This window comes from Triturus cristatus, chromosome 7, assembly GCF_964204655.1.
Source record: "Triturus cristatus chromosome 7, aTriCri1.1, whole genome shotgun sequence".
Taxonomy (NCBI): domain Eukaryota; kingdom Metazoa; phylum Chordata; class Amphibia; order Caudata; family Salamandridae; genus Triturus; species Triturus cristatus.
Window position 1 is genome coordinate 954,498,643 of NC_140590.1, and position 22,877 is coordinate 954,521,519.

Here is a 22,877-nt window from a genome sequence, read left to right on the forward strand (position 1 = left end):
GCAGATTCACCGCTGATGCAAAGAAAGCAGAAGTAGAAACAGAAAGGGAGAAAAAGAATCAAACTATTCAAATAAGTCATTAGGGCCAAACGAAAACACAAGTAGAAACAGAAAAGGAGAAAAAGAATCAAACTATTGAAAAAAGTCCTTAGGGCCAAAAGACAAATCCAAGTCTAAAGCATCAGACAAGATCTACATAGCAAGATCAAGTTTAAACGTGGTAAGGATTATCGAACTCACCTAGTTTCAAAAGCCCAATCCAAATAGAACGAAAAACGCCATAAAGTCCGTATAAGGCGGAAGTTCCGAATGATAAACACCGGATTTGTCAAATAATTAGAGGACCGGGCAGAACAGCAGAAAGCTGGGGATAAGCTGGAACAACAAAAAAACAAAAAAACCAGGGAAGGATAAGGGCGTGGAATAATGAACAACGGGCCAACAAAGGGATAAGTCAAACGCGAGTAAGTAACTTAAACAAAAACAGAGAGGCTAAAGAGTGCAGCAATACCTTTATACTTCAAAGAGCGTCCGAACAGATATACCGACGTCTCAAAAGCGGCGTACTGGAAAAGCGGTCGCTTGCGAGAGAAAAGCCCGCACTAATCAGGCTATTTGAACCCTCCAATCGGATGAACGTCGATCGGGGGTGTGCCAAAAGACCGTTCCGTCAGATTTAAAGGAAAAGGACCCCATAAGTATAAAATAAATTAACCACATCGCGCTGCAATTCACGAAGAAAAAATAATAAATAATAAAAACAATGACAATCTAACAATAAACGAATAGGAACGGTTCAAAAGGGGAGGAAGGGAATAAAATTAAAATAGATAAATAATAAATACGGATCTAAGAGAGTAACAGAAAAAGATAAAGGGACAGCCTAAATGAAATGAGTGATGAAGATTTGCCAAAGGCAATCGTTCGTAGTAGGCGGATCAAGATTACCGAAGGCAGTGGTTCATAGTAGGGGGATTACCAAAGGCAATCGTTCGTAGTAGGGGGTGCACGAATAAAACTATGTAAGGGTCACAGAGGAGGAAAGAAAAGAAACAATCCATCCAATACAAAAAAGGTTCGCACAGATAGATGCCAAAAAATTACGAAGAACAGGTCACGAGTAACAGGAGAAAGGCCAAATAAAGTTACAGGAGTGCATTTTCCCATGCACTCTTGCGAATGCTGTCTGGGTTATATCCCTTCTGGGGGCAAATTTTCTCAAGGATAGACCAGCGTAGTTCATCATCTTTATGATTTTTTTCCATCCAATGGGTCACAATAGGTGCAGTGTGTTTGGAGCATCTAATGTTGGATTTATGTTCCCCAATCCGAACCCTGGCTTCTCTGGAGGTTTCACCTACATAGGAGAGCAAACGGGGACATTGAATAACATATATGCAATTAGATGTTCTACAATTGGTCATCTCCCTCAGATCAGCGGTATACCCATTGATGCATATGGAGGTGCCAACGATAGCATTAGCGCATGCATGGCAAGTGCCACACTTATGGTTGCCTCTTACAGGAGATGGACCGTCTATGGATTTTTGCACCCAGGCTTTCTGATCTGAATCTTTTGCTCTCACCAAAAGATTTCTAAGATTCTTATTTCTGCGAAATGCAAAAATTGGTTTCGGTATAGAGGTAGTTTGTTCACCTAGATTTAACAAATGCCACTCTGAATTGATAATTTGTCTTAACTTGTTATTGAATGGAGAGTGTTTAGTGACACAAACAAGTTTGTCTACTTTGTTCTGCGGTTTGGGTTCAAACATGGCATCGCGGTTGTAAAAACGTGCCCTTTTGGATGCATTTCTCACCATTCTGGGAGGATACCCTCTGCTGATAAACTTGAGCTTCATGGTTTCCGCATGGAGGAGATAATCCTTAACGGAAGTATAATTTCTGCGAAGACGCAGAAATTGGCTGAAGGGGATCCCATCTTTCTGGCTCCTGGGGTGGAAGCTTTCAAAATGAAGCAGGGTGTTTCTGGCTGTGGGTTTCGTATATAGTGACACCATAAGCTTACAATTATGGTGTTCTATCCAGATGTCAAGAAACTCAAGTTTGGTGGTACTAACATGGGCAGTGAACCTGATGTTGTGGTCAGCCGCATTCAACCATTCAATATAATCATTCAAAGATGATTGGTCGCCGGTCCAAATGAAAAAAACATCATCAATGTAACGCGACCAATGTCGGACATTCTCGAAGAAAGGAGCTACTTCATTGAAGATGTTATTTTTCTCGTAATCGCCCATGTATAGGCATGCAATGCTCGGTGCACAGGCCGCCCCCATGCTTACTCCCTGAACTTGTTGATAGAGTTGCCCATCAAATTCGAAGAAGTTTTCCTCCAAAACAATCTCGAGGCATTGTGTCAGAAAAGTGCCATTCGCTAAGGAGAGGTCAGAGGCAATGATGTTACTCACCACTTTGCACGCCTCACTTTGGGGAATGTTAGAGTAAAGCGATTCAACGTCCAGTGTGACTAGAATCTCTCGCTCTGAGTCGTAGTCAAGGCCCTCGATCTTGGATATAAAATGACCGGTATCCTTCACATAAGATAGTAAATTACCCACAATCGGCTGGAGAAACCTATCCAGATATTTAGACAATGGTTCCGTTGCCGAGCCAATCGTGGAGACAATGGGCCTCAAAGGTGGGTCATATTGGTCCTTGTGGGTTTTAGGTAGACCATAGATAATAGGTATGCGGGTGTGGGTAGGTGTAAGAAAGAGGGCCTCCGACAAGCAAATGTCCCCTCTTTCGACCGCTTGTTCCACACTTCGTAGGATACGGCGCTTGATTCTGGGTTTGTCAAAATTTTACAGTAATGTCTAGTTGAACCAAGGAGGTCATGCATTTTCTCTCTATATCTGACAGTGTCCAAGATGACAATGCCCCCACCCTTATCTCAGGGTTTGATTGTAAGGTCCTTATCATTTTTGAGGGCAATGAGTGCAAGGTTTTCCTCCCTAGTGGTGTTATATGCAGGCTTGGGAACATATTTGACTGCCTTCTGGATTTTATTGAGGACTGCTTTTTCAAATAAGTTGACTTCCGTGCCTAATGTCTCTAGGGACGGGGTAAAGTTGGAAGGAGGCCTCAAACCAGACAAGTTGTCATGGTTAGTGTTAGATTCTTCATTCAAGAAAAACTTTTTAAGACGCACTTTGCGAAAAAATGCATGTAGATCTTTGAAGAGTTCAAATTTGTTGATTCTAGTGGAAGGAATGAAGGACAGACCCTTGGTAAGTAGTGTCACAGCAGAATGGTCCATTATACTTTTCGATAAGTTGAAGATGGGAATGGTGTTCATGTCCTCCAATACTGATGCTGGCGGGTTTGAATATACCTTTGTGGCTGAGCTGGGTCCTGGTATTGACCCCTCTGTTGGAAACCCTGAGAGCGAGTCTGGAAGCGGTTCTGGTATCGTGGGCGATAGTTGCCCCGTCGATTGCCTAAAAAACGATTCTCCGGCAAGGGACGCTCAAAGGCCTGTCCTTGTCCTGAGTTACCGTAGGCCTGTCCCTGAGGTGGATTACCATACGGGGAACCCTCACTATCTGAGTCTGTAGTGTCCGAAAAAGTGGTGACACGTCTATTGCCCCAGTTAGAAAAGTTATTGCTAGATGTGTTTTCTCCACTGTTCGCATAGAAGTTCTCAATAAGAAAAGGATAAACCCGCTCCTGAGAGAAGTTTCTAATATCCTTTCTTAATTTATCGGTCTTTCTTTTAAGGAGGTATTCACTGAAGGAATTAAGTTCAGTGGTAATGTCCTCCAATTTCTTTTTGCAATCTTCTACACTGTGTGATTGCTTTAACTTTTCCTCAAGTTCTTGGATTTCCTTATTTAGGAGTTGGATGACCTCCCTTGCTGTTTCAATAATGAGGATCATCCAATCTCTGGAGCACCTATTAGAGATGAGAGCCCACTTTTCAAGGAATTTCCTAATGTCAACAAAGAGGCCTGGTATATTCCGGACGCGAAGACCAATAGGAATAGTTCCTGCCCTGAGATATTCCAACATAAAATTGGCGTGGGATTCTGTGCGTTTAGTTTTCTTTTTTAGATTGAAAAGTTTAGACCAATCCTCATTAGGGCCTTGGGATAACGAAAAAGAAAGTGGACGATTACCATCTAGGGTTTGACCTAGGAGGCGGGCAAAATCCTCATCAGAGAATCCAAACGTCTTGATGCTATCCATGAAACAGAATAGAATAACAGAAAAGCACAAGGAAGGAGCACCGACGTCGTTCGAGTACAGACACAAAAAGGTGAATAGAAAATGTGACTAAAGAGCCCTGCCAGTGCGCCTAAGGGCCCCGCAGGTCTGACTGGGGGGCCTAGCGAGCCGGCGGCTCCGGCCCTGGCGTCGACTACAGTCCTGACACCGCAGGCCCCCGGGCGATCCAGGCCTGGATCCCGGTCGACCTTACAACCCCTCCGCCGGCGCCGACCCCTTTGGTGCCTCCCCCCCCCGGTGCCGTCTTCGGACGACGTCGTCCCCAGGTTTAGTCCCGGCGCGGGCCCCACGTCGCAGCTGCGCCGCCCGGCACCGTATCTGGCGCCGATGGATGACAGATTCATCTACCGCCCGGCTCCGACCTTTCCACCTGTCTACCAGGAGTCGGATGATGGGGACGACTGGGAGGGGTCTGAGGACCCTCTGGCACAGCAGTGCCAGTTATCTCAGGACTGGGCAGAAGAGCTGGGGGATGCCAGTGGTCTTGACACCTCCCCTGCCACTGGCTTCATCTCTCCTCCCTCCGTGGCTACGGAGGAGGGTGCTACCTATTCTGTGGTGCTGCGCAGGGCTGCCGAAGTGCTTCAGCTGGAGCTCCCTGCAGTGGCCGTGAGGACTAACCTCCTCACTGAAGTGCTTCAACCGCCGGTAAGCTCCTCGGAGCCTCTGCTGCAGTTCAATGAAGCACTGACGGACGTTCTGATGGGCACCTGGTCCAAGCCCTCCACAGTCCCTCCTTTGGGCCGGAATGTGGCCCGGTGCCACCGCCCCGCACCGGGTGACCCCAACTTTCTGTCGGTGCACCCCACGCCTGAGAGCCTGGTTATCCAGGCCTCTACCTCCCAAACCGCCTTCCCGTCCACTCCCCCGGATTGGGAATCCAAAAGGTTGGAACAGTTTGGAAAGAAACTGTTCTCCTCCCTTAGTTTGGGGTTGCGGTCTATCAACACCGCGTGCCTTTTGGACCGTTACACCCACTCTCTGTGGGATACGGTGGCGGACGTGCTGCCCCAGATCCCGGAGGAGGTCCAGACACAGCTTGCCCAGGCTCTTGCCGAGGGGCGGAATGCGGCACAGTACTCGATACGATGTGGGCTTGACACAACGGACTCGCTATGTAGGGCAATTGTGACCACGGTGGCGATTCGTCGCCACGCCTTGCTGAGGTCCACAAATTTCTCCGGGAATGCCCAGAGCACCCTCATGGACATGCCCTTCGATGGCCGTCGCCTCTTTGGCGACAGAGCGTATAGTGCGCTGGAGAGCTTTAAGGACTCCAGGGCTACGGCCAAGTCCTTGGGCCTCTCGGCCCGCGCCCGCAAACTTCCGCTTTTCGCCCCTTTCGTGGCCAAGGAAGGGGCGCCCCCACGCGTCCGTCTAGCCACAGGCCGCAGAACCAGCCTCAACGCGGTCGTTGATGTGGATTCCGCAGAGGCGGAGTGGGGGGACAGAGAGACGGTTAGCCCACATCTACCCCAGCAGCATCTGCCTCAAAGCCTTCCTAGTCCGACCTTTCAGGCCCATTCCACGCCAGTGGGAGACAGAGTTCGCCATCACCTGCTCCACTGGCGTACCATCACATCGGACAGGTGGGTGCTGCAAATCGTCCGAAGGGGCTACTCCCTCCCCTTCGAGGCGACCCCTCCAGCAGTACCACTGCATGTCTATTATTATGCGGCTATTATTTTCAAGAGCTTGTCCATTTGAGAAACAGTGGTCTGCATGTGCGCAGTTGTGTCTTCCGTGTCGGATATGCGGCGCTCTGTGTCCTTTATGCGCTCTTCGTGCCTATCAATCTTGTGTACTATATTGTCCATGCGGGTATTCATGGCGTCCATTTTGTCCGCTATAGTAGCTAGGGCTTGACGCACCTCGAGCATGAGTGTTTTCATGTCATCACCAGATGATGTAGTGTTTTCTGACAGCTCTGTCTCAGCCCCTTGTTTCATCTCTGGCTGTTGCGATCGAGTGGTTTTCTTGGTCTCAAAATGGAGGCACGGTTGTTTTGCGTCCGGTTTCCCCATTGCTAAAAAATATTGTGGTGTTAGGATATCCTCTGGACTGAGGGCCGTATGAGCAACCGTCCACTGATGTTCTGAGGGGAAGGACCCACTTCTCTGTGCCTTGCTACCCACGAGTGACGCAGCAGCAGCTGGGCAGCGATATCATTCAATTGAGTTTCCAGGCAGTTCCGCACAATGTGTTTGTCTTCTGACCGTGGGTTATCGTTTGCGCTACCTCTTGTGTGTGAGTCTTGTATGCACCCCCCCCCCCCCCCCCCCGAGTCCCTTCGATGGCTATATACTCCTAGGGTACTCAGTGCCTCAAGTTTGATGCCACTGCCGTCTCCGTAGAATGTTATTGTAACGCACAGGGTATGTCCCTCCTGTGTGCTGTCTGGCCTGCTCGCGCTCAGGGCCCGACACTGCAACCTAACTTCAGGCCCGCTACAGTGTATTCTCCAGCCACAATTTGAGGTGTATCACAGGTGGTATACCCTCCGCAAATATGGCCTCTTCCTGTGATATGTTATCTTGCTACCTTCTGCTGGGGGAGATGGCGGTCACCATAACGTGTCTTGGCCCTCCTTTCTGCGATTCATGTATACCAGCAGTCCGTAGGGTTGAAATATGTGGCATCAGTAGCGCCACTGACGTATGTCTACTTAGCGCTCCTCGACATGGCAGCAAGGCTATCTCTGCACAGGACGTGCCGATCGGTCCTGCCAACAGGGCGGATAATAATGGCGTCGACACTTATGGCCGATTTGTCACCCGCGCAGCGCGACCGGCCCCTCAGCCTCTATTATGGCACCATAATTCAGTGGGGTCAGTTTGTCACCTTCGGAGGTTAGTGGGAATGCCTCCAGTGGTTTGCCTGTTGTTCAGTGCTCCACGCAACGCAGCAGTTTCATTGCACTCGCCGCTCCTCCTCCATCTTCTGTGTCTTGGGCCAAGGGCCTGCCCGCCACGAGGGGGACCACGGCGATCGCGCATCTTCCAGCGCCGCTCGTCAGTTCCACACTTCGCCCACAAATAATGCAGACTCCAACAACCAATTGTAGGTAAAAGGCCACTTTATTTAAGACTAGGTGACAAACTTTATCCGAAACCAATCAATTTAGTAAAAACAGCCAAAACCATAAATGCCAAACCTTTTGTGTTATTTCATTTTTCTTTAAACTTGTAACTTGAGTAAACTTCCATTGCATTCTTTTCAAACCTTTTCCCCTTTTCCCTTTACCGTATTTGTTCTCCTTTTCCCCCCTCCTCCCCCCTCCCCCTGTGAGGGTGATCAAAATCCGCTCTTGACTTGACCCACCCCCAACTCCGCCTCTGTAGCTTCTGTGGTATGTCACCTGTCCTAACCGTGGCAAGAACAAACAAATCACCGTCATGACAATGTAAAGTGCATCAGACCTTGCACCTTTTTTTTTTTTTTTACATTTGTTTTTTTTTTTTTTTTTTATATATTTTTTTTTTTTTATTTATTTATTTTTTTTTTACATTCTTTTTTTATTTTTTTTTATTATTATTTACATATATATATATATATATATATATATATATATATACACATACATACACATATATATATATACACATATATATATATACACACATAAATACATACACCTATATACACACCCATTTTTTTTTTTTTTTTTTTTTTTTTTTATATATGGGGTGGGCGGGTGGGACCGTGCTTTCCCGCCGCCGCTCCTATCCTTTACGTAATGCAGCCTCCCGCCACCCGCGCGCCGCTACTATCTTCCCCTGCGCGCGCTAATCATCCCTCGGTCGCCTGCACCATGCGGGCGAAAACCCCGGGGGGAGACGGCTCGCGCCCGCTTCCCCCCGAGGCCCCATCGCCGAGCCTCTCAGCGGTGATCTCTCCGGGCGTCAATTGGGTCTGAATTTCACCACCGATTCGCCACAAAGTTGCTCTGCCGAAGCCTCAGGGCAGCAGTCACAGACTGTCATCTATTTGCGACATTGACTATTTGGAAAGGATAATCTTGCAGTAGGTGCACTAACCCACCCAGCCCCCTCAGCGAAATTACCTTGGCCATTGTGGTTTCGTGTGGAACAACCACTGGAAGGGGGAGATGTGACCTCTTCAGTTCACTGCAGCCCCGATGAGTAATGTGAGTAGAGGTTCTCTTGTGCTAGCTCATTCAATTCAGACATATTGCCTTTGTCAATACTTGTTTCTTCGGGGAATACTTGCTGCAGTTTACCGTGCCTCATGGATGAAAGATGTGTCAAAAGACTGCCAATGGCATATCATTACTGTGAGCAGCGGCTCACTCTGTTAAGGGCTGGAGGCTGCTGAGTACCAGGGCTGTCTAGTTTTGATTCCTCAGCTTTGCTCTTTCTTCCATACACTACACTTCTCGTTCTTTATCTCACTCTTGTTGGTTCTTTTGCGTCCACGCTTTTTCCATTTGCCTCTATTTTTTAATCTCCCCATCCTTCTCCTTCATTACTTTTTTGTTTCTCTCTCTCTTTTCCCCCGGGTCAAAATCTGATGATTATAAAATAAGTCTCGGCCCCCAAAAATGAGACGTTGCCCACTACTGTCACACTGGCACATATTAAGCACTGACTGTTTGCTCCCCCCTGTTTTTCTTGGCATCTGCTACAATCCAGCTCCAGGAGACAAACCGTGCTCACCTGATTGGTAGATTCTTTATACATTCAGTGATGTGTTTTTTAAGGTGGTAGATTCCACATACTATAGTTTCTTAAAGTAACAGTTCTGTTGACGAAAGACAACAAGAGAGATTCACACAGACGGTCAATTAAGAGTGTTAGATTCTAATGAGACTCTTCACAATTGACTTATTCAAGCGTTCCCTCTGAGAACTGATTTTGCGGAAGAAAAGTTGGATTACAGCCATAACTTCTAACGGGGTTGTTTCTGTTTGTGGTTAGAGGTAAAATCCGAGTATGTGAAAAGATTGCTTCAAGGCTTTGGGGGGATTCTGGGCAATGGCATGAAGCATGGTTCTTAGCGCATCAGATCCAGACTGTACTTGTGAAGGCGCACGGTTATGGGCCTGTAAACCAATATGGTAATTGTAATTGCATTTATATAGTGCTTACTACCCTTGACGTGGCGTCGAAGCGCTTTTCAGCGAGAAGCGTGCTACTCCGGAACTAAAAAGTGTTTAGTGATGAATTAGTATAGAGGAATATTAAATTAATTTGAGCGGTGGACATGTGAGTCTGTTATTTCGGTTGAAAAGGGCAGCGGCGGAGTAGAAGAGGAAGGGGTTTCAATTTATATAGCGCTTGGTACCCCTGATGAGGCATCAAAAACGCTTTTTTAGGAGTAGCATGCTAGTCCAGAACCCAAATAAGATTAGTGGTGAAGTAGTATAGGTAAGTATGGAATTATTTTGAGCGGTGGACATGCAGGTCTGTTAGATTGATTGAAAAGGATAATGGGGGGAGGCGAGAAGATATTAGAAAGGCAAAGCCTTATTAAGTTCGCCATCTGTAATTTGATCACCAAGTGCCCTCCTGTGGAAGAAAAGCTGCAATCTATTCATCATAGTTGTTAGGTTTTGGTTTTGAAAGCTCAGCTGACAAACAGACCTACTGCTAACAATATACTTCCGCCAGCCTCTTTCAGCCATTTACCTGAGATTTTGTCAGTCACGTCTGTGCTCAGCCCACTTTAGAATTTAACTCTCACCTAATGCTATTGGTAGTCTGAGCATATCCTTCCGTCTCCACTTGAGTGATTGCATTGAACTGCAAGAGGGACTACTTTACAACTATAGCTCTCTCTGTCCTTTCCTGCTGGCTCCCCCCGTTTCTTGCTCCAAAGTGCTAATGCTGTATAAGCTAGCACATTGACCGGCAACGTATGGTCTTTGCCAATGCTTGTTTTTCTTCGGTCAACCTTAAGAACCGAGACATGTGCATTTCCTTTTGTCACCTTTATTAGTTACTGAACCCTTGTGTAAAAATATGTATCAGTTTGTGAGTGGAAGTGTTACAGCCTGGGTCACCCTTCATCTAATGCCATTTGTCTTACGCCATTTCGTCTATTCCAGACAGAAGACCCACCCGGCTTTCGGGCTGTGCTTACAATAAAAAATCTGCTTCCTAGTTTAAAAACAGGATTAAAGCCAACTCTATCGTTAGACACGCGTAGACCAGAAGACCTCAGATTATGCTCCTTTGTAGTTTCACAGATTATATTTAGATGATGTATGTAATGTTCTTTCTTTTCATATATGTGCTTTTAACGTTGTATGGGGAATCCTACACCGCCTCTCAGGTTGTTGCTTTCAGATACCCTGCAAAGAGTGGAGAGCAGCTTGTTTTAATATGTATGGAGTATCATATTAACCCCTTAGCTGATAAGGCTTCCCCCACCATAGTGCTGAATTGCTTTTTAGGTCGAGCCTGGGCAGCGCATGTGCTGCTCTGTGAGGCATGCTCTATTCAGGTAAGGCCTTGAAGCTCCACCCACTCTCTGCCCATATTTTTCATAGGCTTGTCATTATCCACTGTAAACTATGGCTGTTCATTGGTCAATAGGCTTAGTAGTCCCTCCTTAGTGCCGTCTTATCTCATTTTGTAACCTCCCATGGCAACACCCTCAGTGTTACTCGGTAGGCTTTAATTACAGCCTCAGAGCTCAATTTTTTCAAATAGCAATAGGTCTCGCATTTGTGAGAGTTTAAGTTTTTGCCATTTTAAATGACAATGCCTTTTATTTATCGGTTTTAAAAACAACACATAAATAAGTAATTGTCATTTACAATGCCAATAGCTCAAATGCGAGACCTATTGCATTGCAAATGCTTGTTTCTTTTGTATTTGGTTAATTCTCTAGCGTTTTAAAATTCCATCTCAGGAGGGTCTGTGTCATGGAATCCCAGAAGACACAAAAGGTTGTTTTCTTTTGCTGAGGCTGCTGGTATTAAACACCCCATGCTAATTCTAGATCGCTCTAGATCTGGTGATTTAGGAGTTAAATACAATTATACAAAGATTGCGTTTTACCTCTCAGTAGTGTAGCTCAGTGCATACACCGTTTACAGGGGCTTTGGCTAATCTCATTTACAGTGGGTAGATGACTGGTATGTTTAGGATTGTAAGGAACACTTGACACAACTGCTCATTATCCACTCTGTTATTTAAATTTTTTATCATACCATACCATTTGCGTGGAGGATTTCTAGGGCTGTGTGGATCATGGACAGGTCTTTTGTTGATAAGGTCCATAATAACATCATTGCGGATAATGAAGAAAAACTAGCTGTAACATCGCTGGTGTTGACAGGGAAAAGTCTTTTTGTCAGCGAAGTGGTATGTGGAAAATGCAGCTTGTTTTGCAGATGTGCTTAAGGAGTGATTGATCTGCACTCTTTATAGTGTGTTTTAAGTTACAATCCTATTGTTTCACACAAACGAGGAACGATTGAATTCAAACTGAAAATGGGCTAGACATACAGTGAAGTTAGCCAGTGGTTGAAATGGCCTGACCCACTGCCCCATCCTGTATGCTATGTTGAATGGAATTTAAATGTGAATGACACAATAACAGACCAAACAATGAAAATGGCTGACTGAAAGCCCCTCCAAGTAAGTATACTTATCGGCATTTCCCATATTTTTACGACCAGTCTGGTAAAAAATATTTGGAAAATCCTTAAGAGTTTTTTCTTACTTTTACACATAAACCTAAAATAGCAAATATATAAAGAAATGACTTGCAAAATATTTGCGCACTCAAAGCTGTCAAGGTAAACAAAAGCACAATTCCCTTGTTTAAAAAAAAAAGAAGGGGGGGGGGGATTTTAGCCCAAATTGTATTCAAGTAGCACCCCCATGTCCTTCCACCATATCTAAACACAACTAAATTGCTGGAATTTTTTCTGAGAATGGTGGCATCCCTGTAGAAATATCTTAACAAAGTAATGTCTGCTGTTACGGCATGCTGCTAAAGTAGCTTTGCTTTTTTGAGAGAGCATCATGAACAAGCATCCAAAGTCAGTATGTGTTGTGAAGTGGTGACTCTCCTAACCATTTCAGAGACTATACATCGTTCTGTATTCTAAACATCTATCTTATTTTAGTTTATCTTTTTAAGCAGTGTTCGGCACCGAAAACATTTGATACATCTAACTCCTCTTTTCTAGCAATTACCTGTTGTCACCTCCAGCACCATCGTGAGATGCCGCTCTTGTAGGACATACATCAACCCTTTTGTCAATTTCCTAGATCAACGGAGATGGAAGTGCAACTTGTGCTACAGAGTCAATGATGGTAGGTGTGCTGCTCTAAGTTGTGCTCCAGTGTTTTGCTCTACAATTTGCGGAAAGCAATGTCACATATTTAGATCTGGATGAGTCTTGATTACATAGGTGAGGCTGGAATTTTATACAAAACTTACCAGATAGGCACAGAATTGAGACATGATACTCCTATGAAGATTCATGTGATGGTAAGAAACGCACACTAAATCAGATGCTTTTGATGCCAGTATTGCCTAAATCAACTACTGTTGCTACATTGTTCGATTGTGATAATCCTCAGAATTTGACTGTTGACTGAATCGACCTTCAGTGAAGCCTGCTTTTTTTAAATATTATAGTGCTTTATAAGATTAGAGACCATAGTTTACTTGTAGGTAATCCTGTCTCTGTGCTCAATATTTGGATTTTTTTTTTTTTTACTTAGCTACCTTTCATTGCTTCATTCTGATTTATTTTGATGTCACTGTCGCTCCTGAGGTGTTAAAATCACAGTAATATTTTGTCTGGGAGTTATAGGATTTTCTAGACATTAATTTAGTGAATGCTAATGTTGTGTTTTTATATAGTTCCTGAGGAATTTATGTACAATCCTGTAACAAGAGTCTACGGAGAACCTCATAAAAGACCTGAAGTTCAGAATGCAACAATTGAATTCATGGCGCCTTCTGAGTACATGGTGAGTTAACGTGCTGATGCATACATTTGATGAGGAACACTCCAGGTGACACAAGTAATGAAGGTGCAAATACATCTTTGGGGGATCTTATATTTTGTTCTTTAGGTTTGGACTGTTGGCTTAGGCTAGGGCACGGATTAGCTGCCAAATAGGATGACTTTAGATAGAAAAAAGACTGGTACCTACTAACAATTTTTAATCTGTTATTTCAGAGCCATCTTTAAATTCTTACATTTTCTACATTACACTGGATTGCATGAAAAGGCATTCCATGTCTATTTTTAAGCAGGGAATGTGTTTTAGGAAATTGGAATTCTGTTGTGAAAGGCTACTTACTGTATGTACAGTGCTATACAGTGTTATTGATGCAACTAAGCCCAGTTCAAATTGCAAGGTTATATTATTGACTATTAGTCTAGTGCAAATTAGGTTAATTTGCTATTGTTCTTTACATGGCAATTGGTTTGTGTGGTTCTTCTGATGAGTGAGATGACCCTATTTCTGAACATTTTATATCATTACTATAATTCACCATGTTCGAGGCATGTGTGCTGTAGGTACACATGCTTTGCATACTCCTGCCATCTAGTGTTGGGTCTGGATGTTTGCAAATTGTTTTTCTTCGAAGAAGTCTTTCCAGTCACGAGGTAAGGTGACTCCTCCTTTCGTTGATAGTGCGCGTGGGCATCAACTTCCGTGTTGGATTGTTTTTTCCACCATCGGGTTCGAACGTATATTGCTGCGCTCCGGTTCTAAACCGTTCTTCGAGTTCCCCTTGGTGCGCAATACTCTGCCCTCGACGGTATTGTTTCGTACGTGTTTCCCACCTCGCCGTGTATCCTTTTGGATAACGAAATATACTTTTCGATCTGAAAGCTTCGTGGACGGCCTCTGGACCTAACCGAGTCGGTCCAGCTCTCTGTTGATGGAACGGACACTGTTCAAATTCTGTCCTCAGTGGCACGCAAAGTATCAACGCACGGACTCATACCAGGTATATATAACTTGTGCCTGTCTCCTGAGCACAAAGAAGAAGACTGCAACGCTTGCAGATCGTTTTGGTCAAAGTAAACTCTTCGCGATCGTCTGGCTCGATGTTGAGAGATCCAGCGTCAAAGCATTGAAGAAACACCGGATATCTTTGGTGTAGATTCCGAGCAAGAATATTTTGGTGTATCAGTGGCGGAGGAGGAAGAGGCCTTCTCCGAGTTGTAGTCGGATATGGAGCTCCAGATAGACCTTGTCACTGAAGAACTTCCGCAGGGACAAGGTGATGTGAGTTCCGAACACCCCTTGCCCCATCAACTCACACACAAAAAACCTAAGACTTATGCACCACCTCTGCCTTCTGGCCAAGGTTGGCACCGAGACGACTTTTCCGACGCCCCACCTTTCGGCTCGGCTCCGAAACACACAATCAAGCCTTGGGACCGAGTCGACACAAACCCTCTTCGGAGCCGAAACCATCCGGTTCCAAGTCAAAATCCGGCTCGGAGCCGAAATCCTCCATGCCGAAAAGCCAATTCAAGATCCCTTTAAAAGAGAAGTCTGTCGGGACCAGCCCCTTTCATCCACCACCAGCATCCCCTCCACCACCCTTTTCCCCGACTTTAAATCCTTTGCACATCACACCTCGGGATTCTCCACAATCAAACCATGACGGGGGACGATATTAGACAGCGACTCAGACCTTTACCCTGCTAAGCCAGCTCCCCCTGATGACAGTGTGTCTTCTCAAGAACTCATTGCCAGGGCTGCAGAATACTATTGGGTGGTACGACACAAAGAATCCCTAGAAGAGAATTTTTTGTTTGAGACGTTAGGATCCATACACAGGTCAACACAAACACTCCCTATGCTTAAGGGTATGATGAGACACGCTGACAATTTTTAAAGATCCTGGACGTGCACACATGTTGACCCCTAGAGTTGACAAAAAATATAAAGCCTCCCCAACAGATCCAATATTTATTAAGGGCCAGTTGCCACTAGAATCACTGGTAAACAAGCTAGTTCCCAAACCTTAGGGGACGCTCCTCCCCCAAACAAAGAATCCAAACTAATATAAGCTTCTGGCAAACGCATTGCTGCTCAAGCTGCCAATCACTGGTGCAGTGCAAACATGCATGGCCTTTTGGCCAGATATGACAGGGCACACTGGGATGAAGTGGAACAATTACTCCAATATCTCCCAGATGAGCATAAGGCAAAAGTGCAAGATTTGGTAAATGAGGGAAAGCTCATTTCCAATTCGTCATTAAGATGTGCTCTAGATGCTGCTGATACTGCAGCTAGAGAGGTCAACACTAGCATCTTCATCAGAAGACCTGCTTGGTTAAGGATTTCCGGGCTTAAGCCCAAAGTCGGACAAGTAATTTTAAATACACCATTTGATTAAAAACCTCTCTTTGGTCCTGAAGTCGATCAGGCGCTTGAAAAAATGGAAAAGGATACTGAAGTCGCTAAGTTCATGGGAATGCTCCGGTCTCCTTCTAACAGAGGCTCCTTTCGCAGCTCTTCTTACCGAGCAGGGTCCAAAACCAGAACACCCCCTCTTAAAAGGTAATAACGATCCTGTTTCTCAAGAGGCTTTCTTCGAGGAGGCTATAGAGGCAACAACTCTAAAGGCAGGGTAAGGGAACCACACCTCGTAACACCCCTTCCCCTCATAAGTAGTGACTTCCTCATGGTTCCATCTGACCATACCACACCTGTTGGAGGAAGACTTTAACAGTTTCTCCCCATTTGGCAATCTATAACAACCGACAAATGGGTGATTGGAATTATCCAACATGGTTATTGCCTGGAGCTTAACACAAATCTTCCAAACATTCTGCCTCGCGCTCACAAACTGTCTCCAGACTACTTGTAGTTGCTCGAACAGGAAGTGCAGTCTCTTATTAAAAGGAGCCATAGAACCGGTTCCATTTCAGTACCAAAGTTCAGTGGTTTACTCTCTTTATTTTCTGATTCTGAAAAAGGACTGCTCCTTAAGACCTATTCTGGATCTCAAAGAGTTAAACCAATATATACTTTCACATGGTAACCCTTCAACAAGTATTTCCACTTTTACAAAAGGGAGATTTTATGTGTTCGAGGCATGTGGGCTGCTGAATTCATATCTGTGCATAGATCGCCGCCTAGTGTTGGGTCCGGATGTTTGCACGTTGTTGTCCTGGAAGAGTCTTCGAAGTATCCTGAGATAGGTGACTCCTCCCCTGGACCACAGTGCGCATGGGCATCCTCTCCATCCTCAGATTGTTTTTTTCCGCCATTGGGTTCGGATGTGCTTATCTTGACTCAAGTTAGGAAAATTTAGTTTAATTCCAAAAGGCCTTTAGTTTTCGTCGGTACTGTTCCCGCTCGGTATCGACAGCTTACTTGCTAGTTTAGCAAACTTATCAAGTTTTTTCGGATCCGTTTAATCTGACCATCGACCTTACATCGATGATGGAATCGAGGACCCCATTCAAACGGTGTCCTGTTTGCCACGCCAAATATACACACACCGACGTCCACCCAGTGTGCAACAAATGCCTCTCGCCGGATCACGACAAATCGAAATGTATGGCCTGTGCCCGATTCCGATCCAAGAAGACTCTCCGGAATCGACGGGCAGCGAGCCTAGAAGCGCAGCAATCGGCACCGGCCCCGACCAACATCTTCAGCACCGAGGACGAAGATATTGAAAGCGTGGAAGACATAAACTCCAGCCCCGCTTCCGAACACGATTCCCGATCGGAAGACGCCGAGGAAGCGCTTTTTCATAGGGAAGAAGCCGACGATGAGGTAGGAGACTACGATGAGGCCTTTGGGGCCGAAGAAGATAGCTCTGGTGAAGAGCAGGGCCTACCCGTCCAAACGGAGGCTATCAAAGTGCGTCAGTCTACGGCTCCGGTCGAGGGATCGCCTTCGGGCCTTACCCGTGATCAATCCCACAGTTCTTCGGCCCCGCCTTCTGGCCCGGCCTCGAACATTCAGCGAGAGCCATTATTACCGAAAAAGACTGGTTTCCCTTCAACGAAACCGAAACCAATCGTCGCACCGGTTCAACAGAAACCGAAAGTGAAACTGGCAGTGGTCGGCTCGAAGACCTCCACTCCTTCGACGCCAGCCAAGACCATCGGCTCCGAACGCACAAAAAGGGATTTCGGCGCCGAACTCGCTGCAGCGGATGTCGGCACCGACCCGAAAAGGAAAGCCATCGGTACCACCAAAGCGCCTCGGCCCCCGGCACCGCAGCAATCGGCCCCGACCACCAAGGTTAAAATGGCCGCTCCATCGGAGTCCACTTCCAAGGCAGCGACTAGGGTCCAGTCATCGACGCCGTCGACCGCTACTACCTCTCCTCGACTCGATGACCCTGTGGATCCGAAGAAGTCCACGCCTACCTCTACAGAACCACTCGGCACCAAAGAACCTTCGGCGTTCTCGGTGCGCCAAGTTGCAGCGTCATTGCAACGCATCACTCCTACTGGGCCTTCACCGTCCCAATTCATCGACGCCGACACCGGCAGACTCATGCTCCGAAAACGGAAGGTCACGCCAGACCAGGCTTTGGACTCTTACAGAATCCCTCTAAAGCAGAAACTGCCAGCAGAATCTGAACCGGTTCTATATGAATGCCTGCACACCTCCTATCCAGATCCCCAGTCCTTTTCTCCGACGCCCTCCGACACGGACGCAATGGAGGATTACATTGGTGATGATACCACCTACCCCAGGGATATAGATCCTGAGGAGCAGCAGGACCCAGATCAAGCTTGGGATGACCCTGCAGACCCGGGTGCCACAACAGATACCCAGGACACGCAGCTTTACGGCGTAAAAACATCTCCCACAGAGGACACTGCTGCTTTCAATGCCCTCATAGAACGTGCTGCAGCCAATCATGGAGTGCAACTCCACTCTGACACAGTTGAGGACGACTTCTTGGTGGACACTTTCGCATCCTCAGAGAGGACTGTCAAGACTCTGCCCATGTTAAAAGGTGTTCTCAAGCCAGCAAAGGACATTTTCAAGGAAACAACCAGGGCACGGGTAATAAACCCCAGGATTGAGAAAAAATACAAACCTGCGCCCGGGGACCCTATGTACATTAGAGGTCAGTTACCTCTGGACTCCATGGTGGTTGCTAACGCTCGCAAACGAGCGCACTCGCAAACAACTGGTGATGCTCCTCCCCCGGACAAAGAGTCCAAGGTGCTGGAGACCTCCGGCAAAAGGATTGCAGCCCAAGCAGCAAACATCTGGCGCATTGCCAATACACAGGCACTCCTGGCTCGCTACGATCGTTCACACTATGACACGCTAGAGTCACTACTCCAACATCTACCAGACGAGTACAAAGAGGCAGCGGAGCTCCTCATCAGAGAGGGACAACTTCTTACAAACGCATCCATTAAGTGTGCACTAGATGCTGCCGACACCGCTGCGAGGGCGATAAACACCAGCGTCATGTTACGCCGACACGCTTGGTTAAGAATCTCCGGATTCAAACCTGAGATTCAAAATAACATCCTCAATCAGCCTGTCAACCCCGACTACTTATTCGGACCAGAAGTTGACCCCACCTTAGAAAAGATCAAAAAGGACACTGACACTGCAAAGTCAATGGGGGCTCTGCAAACGCAGACATTTCGTAGTGGCTCCTTTCGTCGCCCCGGGAATAGGGGAGCGGCTAGAGGACAGGGGTCACAGCAGACATACAATAAAGGGGGCACACAGAGTACCTACGATAAAAACAACAGAGGTGGATATCGTGGCTCTAGCACCAAAGGCAGAGGACGCGGTTACGGCAACACCAGGTCCTCACCCAAGAACAAACAGTGACGCCCTCTCCCTTCCCCCCGACCACATAACACCTGTCGGGGGGAGACTCCAGCGGTTCCTGTCCACGTGGAATACCATCACCACGGACAGGTGGGTCAGGGATATTATCCAGCACGGTTACTGTCTCGAATTAACCTCCACTCCACCCACAATACCGCCAAAGCACCGTCCTATGTCCGCAGAGCACTTAGCATTATTGCAGCAGGAAGTGCTAAGTATGCTGCAAAAAGGTGCAATAGAGGTCGTGCCCGTCCACCAGCAGGGGACAGGGGTGTACTCTCTGTACTTCTTAATACCAAAGAAGGACGGGTCACTCAGACCTATACTAGACCTGAGACCCCTCAACCACTACATTCTCTCAGAGCATTTCCATATGCTCGCCCTACAGCAGGTTCTCCCGCTGCTCAGCCAGGGAGACTTCCTAGCCACACTAGACCTCAAAGATGCGTACTTCCACATACCCATACACCCGTCACACTGGAAATATCTCAGGTTCACTATTCAGGGGCAGCACTACCAATTCAAAGTCCTCCCCTTCGGTGTGACAACAGCACCCAGAGTTTTCACCAAGTGCCTAGCTACAGTGGCTGCACATCTACAGAGACAACACATTCACATCTACCCTTACCTGGACGACTGGCTTGTTCAGGAAAAGTCAGCCCAGCAATGTGCCAGCCACATGTCCCTCACCATTCACCTTCTTCACAGTCTGGGATTCTCACTAAATTACCCAAAATCACATCTCCAACCCGCACACGTACAACAGTACCTGGGTGCGACCATAGACACTCTGGCAGCCACAGCTCAGCCAAATTTAGTGAGGATCAACAGCATGCAAATGCTGATTTCAAAGTTCAAACCTCAACACTCCCTTCCTGCGCGAGTGTTCATGCAGTTGATAGGCATGATGGCCTCCTGCATTTTCATAGTCCCACATGCGAGACTACATATACGCCCGCTTCAGGAGTGCTTGGCACGTCAATGGAATCAGGCTCACGGGCAATTAAAAGACCTAGTGTTGGTGAGCGGTCGGGCATACAACTCTCTGCATTGGTGGAATCCACAAAACCTTTGCAAGGGCCGACCGTTCCAAGAGCCTGTTCCACAAATAATACTGAAGGCGGACGCGTCTCTCCAGGGATGGGGAGCTCATGTACTCAATTACACAGTGCAGGGACTATGGACAATACAACAAAAGAAGATCCACATCAACCTTCTGGAACTGATGGCAATCTTCCTGGCAATGAAGGCATTCAAAGTACACTTGTGCAACAAAGTCGTGTTGATCCGGACGGACAACATGACTGCCATGTACTACATACAGAAGCAGGGAGGAACACACTCTCCACAGTTGTCTCATCTGGCTCAGAGCATGTGGAAGTGGGCCATTCAGAGGAACATATTCCTCATGGCGGAACACCTCCCCGGCAAGGACAACCAGATGGCGGATCTGCTCAGCAGACACAGCCACCAGATGCACGAGTGGGAGCTACACCCGTCAGTACTCCAACCGTACTTCCAACAGTGGGGTCATCCAGAGATAGACCTATTCGCCACAAACGAAAACGCAAAATGCCAAAGCTTTGCAGCCAGGTTCCCACATCCACAGTCGCAGGGCAATGCGATATGGATGAACTGGTCCGGCAGATTTGCGTACGCTTTTCCCCCAGCGCCATTGATACCGCTGGTGGCACGCAAACTGCGACAGCACTCACTGACACTCATCCTAGTTGCTTCCACATGGGCGCGCCAGCCATGGTACACCACCTTTCTAGAACTTTCCGTGGTGCCGCATCAAAGGCTGCGGATCAAACCTGCACTCTTAACGCAGAACCATGGCGAAATTCAGCACCCAGATCCGCAACAGCTGAACCTGGCAATCTGGCTCCTGAAGTCTTAGTTTGGCTACCTAAACCTGCCACCTGACTGTATGGAGATCATTAAGGAGGCCAGGAGACCCACTACCAGAGCTTGCTATGCAGCTAAATGGAAGAGGTTTGTCATTTATTGCAACAACAATGACATTAACCCGCTAGACGCATCCATTCAAAATATAATCTGTTACCTCTTACACCTATACCGATGCAATCTGGCATACACCTCAATACGTATCCATTTGACCGCAATAGCAGCCTATCTCCAGAACAGGCAGCACCTCTCTTTATTCAGAGTGCCTGCCATCAAAGCTTTCTTGGAGGGACTTAAACGAGTAATTCCCCCAAGACACCCACCAGCACCGGTGTGGAACCTCAACTTGGTCCTCACCCGACTGATGGGTCCACCCTTCGAACCTCTCCACTCATGTGAGATTCAATTCCTCACCTGGAAAGTAGCTTTCCTAGTGGCAATCACTTTAAGAAGAGTTAGTGAACTCCAGGCATTAACCATTCAAGAGCCATTCATACAGGTTCACACAAACAGGGTCGTACTACGTACCAACCCCAAATTCATGCCTAAAGTAATATCGCAGATCCACATGAATCAAACTATCGAACTGCCTGTTTTCTTTCAAAATCCACAAAATGTAGCAGAGAGAATGCTCCATACACTAGATGTAAAAAGAGTCCTCATGTACTATATAGACAGAACTAAAGTCTTTAGGAAGACAAAACAACTTTTCGTTGCCTTTTCTCCACAACACAAGGGCAACGCCATTTCCAAAGCAGGTATAGCCAGATGGATCGTTAAATGTATTCAAATTTGCTATCAAAAGGCTAAACGCACATTAACGATTCCCCCACGAGCCCACTCAACACGTAAGTTAGGGGCGTCCATGGCTTTCCTGGGAAACATTCCTTTACAGGAAATATGTAGAGCAGCCACATGGTCCACTATACATACATTTACCAAACACTACTGTGTAGATGTACACTCAAAACAGCAGGCAGCTGTAGGACAGGCTGTTCTCAAAACTCTTTTTTCAGACCGCTGCAGCTGGCACTGGTGGCCGCCGCTAATAGGAGGTACTGCTATGTATTCTATGCACAGATATGAATTCAGCAGCCCACATGCCTCGAACTGAATATGCTACTTACCAGTATGCATCTGTTCTTGGCATGTAGGGCTGCTGACATTCATATCGCCCACCCTCCTCCCCGGCGCCTGTAGCAGCTGCAGCTCTCAGAATTACTGTATAGCATGGTCATCACTTTCTGTATCTACTCCATCACTGCCACAATGGCGAAAAAAAATCTGAGGATGGAGAGGATGCCCATGCGCACTGTGATCCAGGGGAGGAGTCACCTATCTCAGGATACTTCGAAGACTCTTCCAGGACAACAACGTGCAAACATCCGGACCCAACACTAGGCGGCGATCTATGCACAGATATGAATGTCAGCAGCCCTACATGCCAAGAACAGATGCATACTGGTAAGTAGCATATTCACTACTCTAGACTTAAAGGACACATATTTTCATGTTCCAATTCATCCAGCTCATCGCAAATACCTCAGATTTGTGATAGCAGGCAAACATTACCAATTCTAAGTACTCCTGTTTGGAGGTACTACTGCTCCCAGAGTATTTACCAAATGTCTGGCAGTAGTTGCAGCTCATCTCAGAAGACAACATATTCACGTCTTCCCCTACCTAGACGACTGGCTCATCAAGGCCAGCACTTACCAAAACTGTTTACGATACACACAGACTACGATAGACCTACTTCATTAGCTGGGTTTTACGGTCAATGCACAGATATCTCACCTGCATCCTTCACAGATGCAATCACACCTAGGGGCCACTCTATTATTATTATTATTATTATATATAGATTTATTAAGCGCACAGCTACCCGTAGGTTTCCCGGCGCTGGAGCATAGCAATGAAGAGCAGGCA

The 22,877-nt window shown here is 46.6% G+C and overlaps 1 protein-coding gene across 1 annotated transcript in view; it reads left to right on the plus strand.

The window, feature by feature from the left end:
* Positions 1–22,877, plus strand: part of SEC24A (SEC24 homolog A, COPII component) — a 595,056-nt gene that overhangs the window by 266,160 nt on the left and 306,019 nt on the right. Inside the window, exons 8-9 of the mRNA XM_085617984.1 lie at positions 12,416–12,542; positions 13,099–13,208. Coding sequence (XP_085474110.1) covers positions 12,416–12,542; positions 13,099–13,208 — 237 coding nt within the window. The remainder of the gene's footprint in view (positions 1–12,415; positions 12,543–13,098; positions 13,209–22,877) is intronic.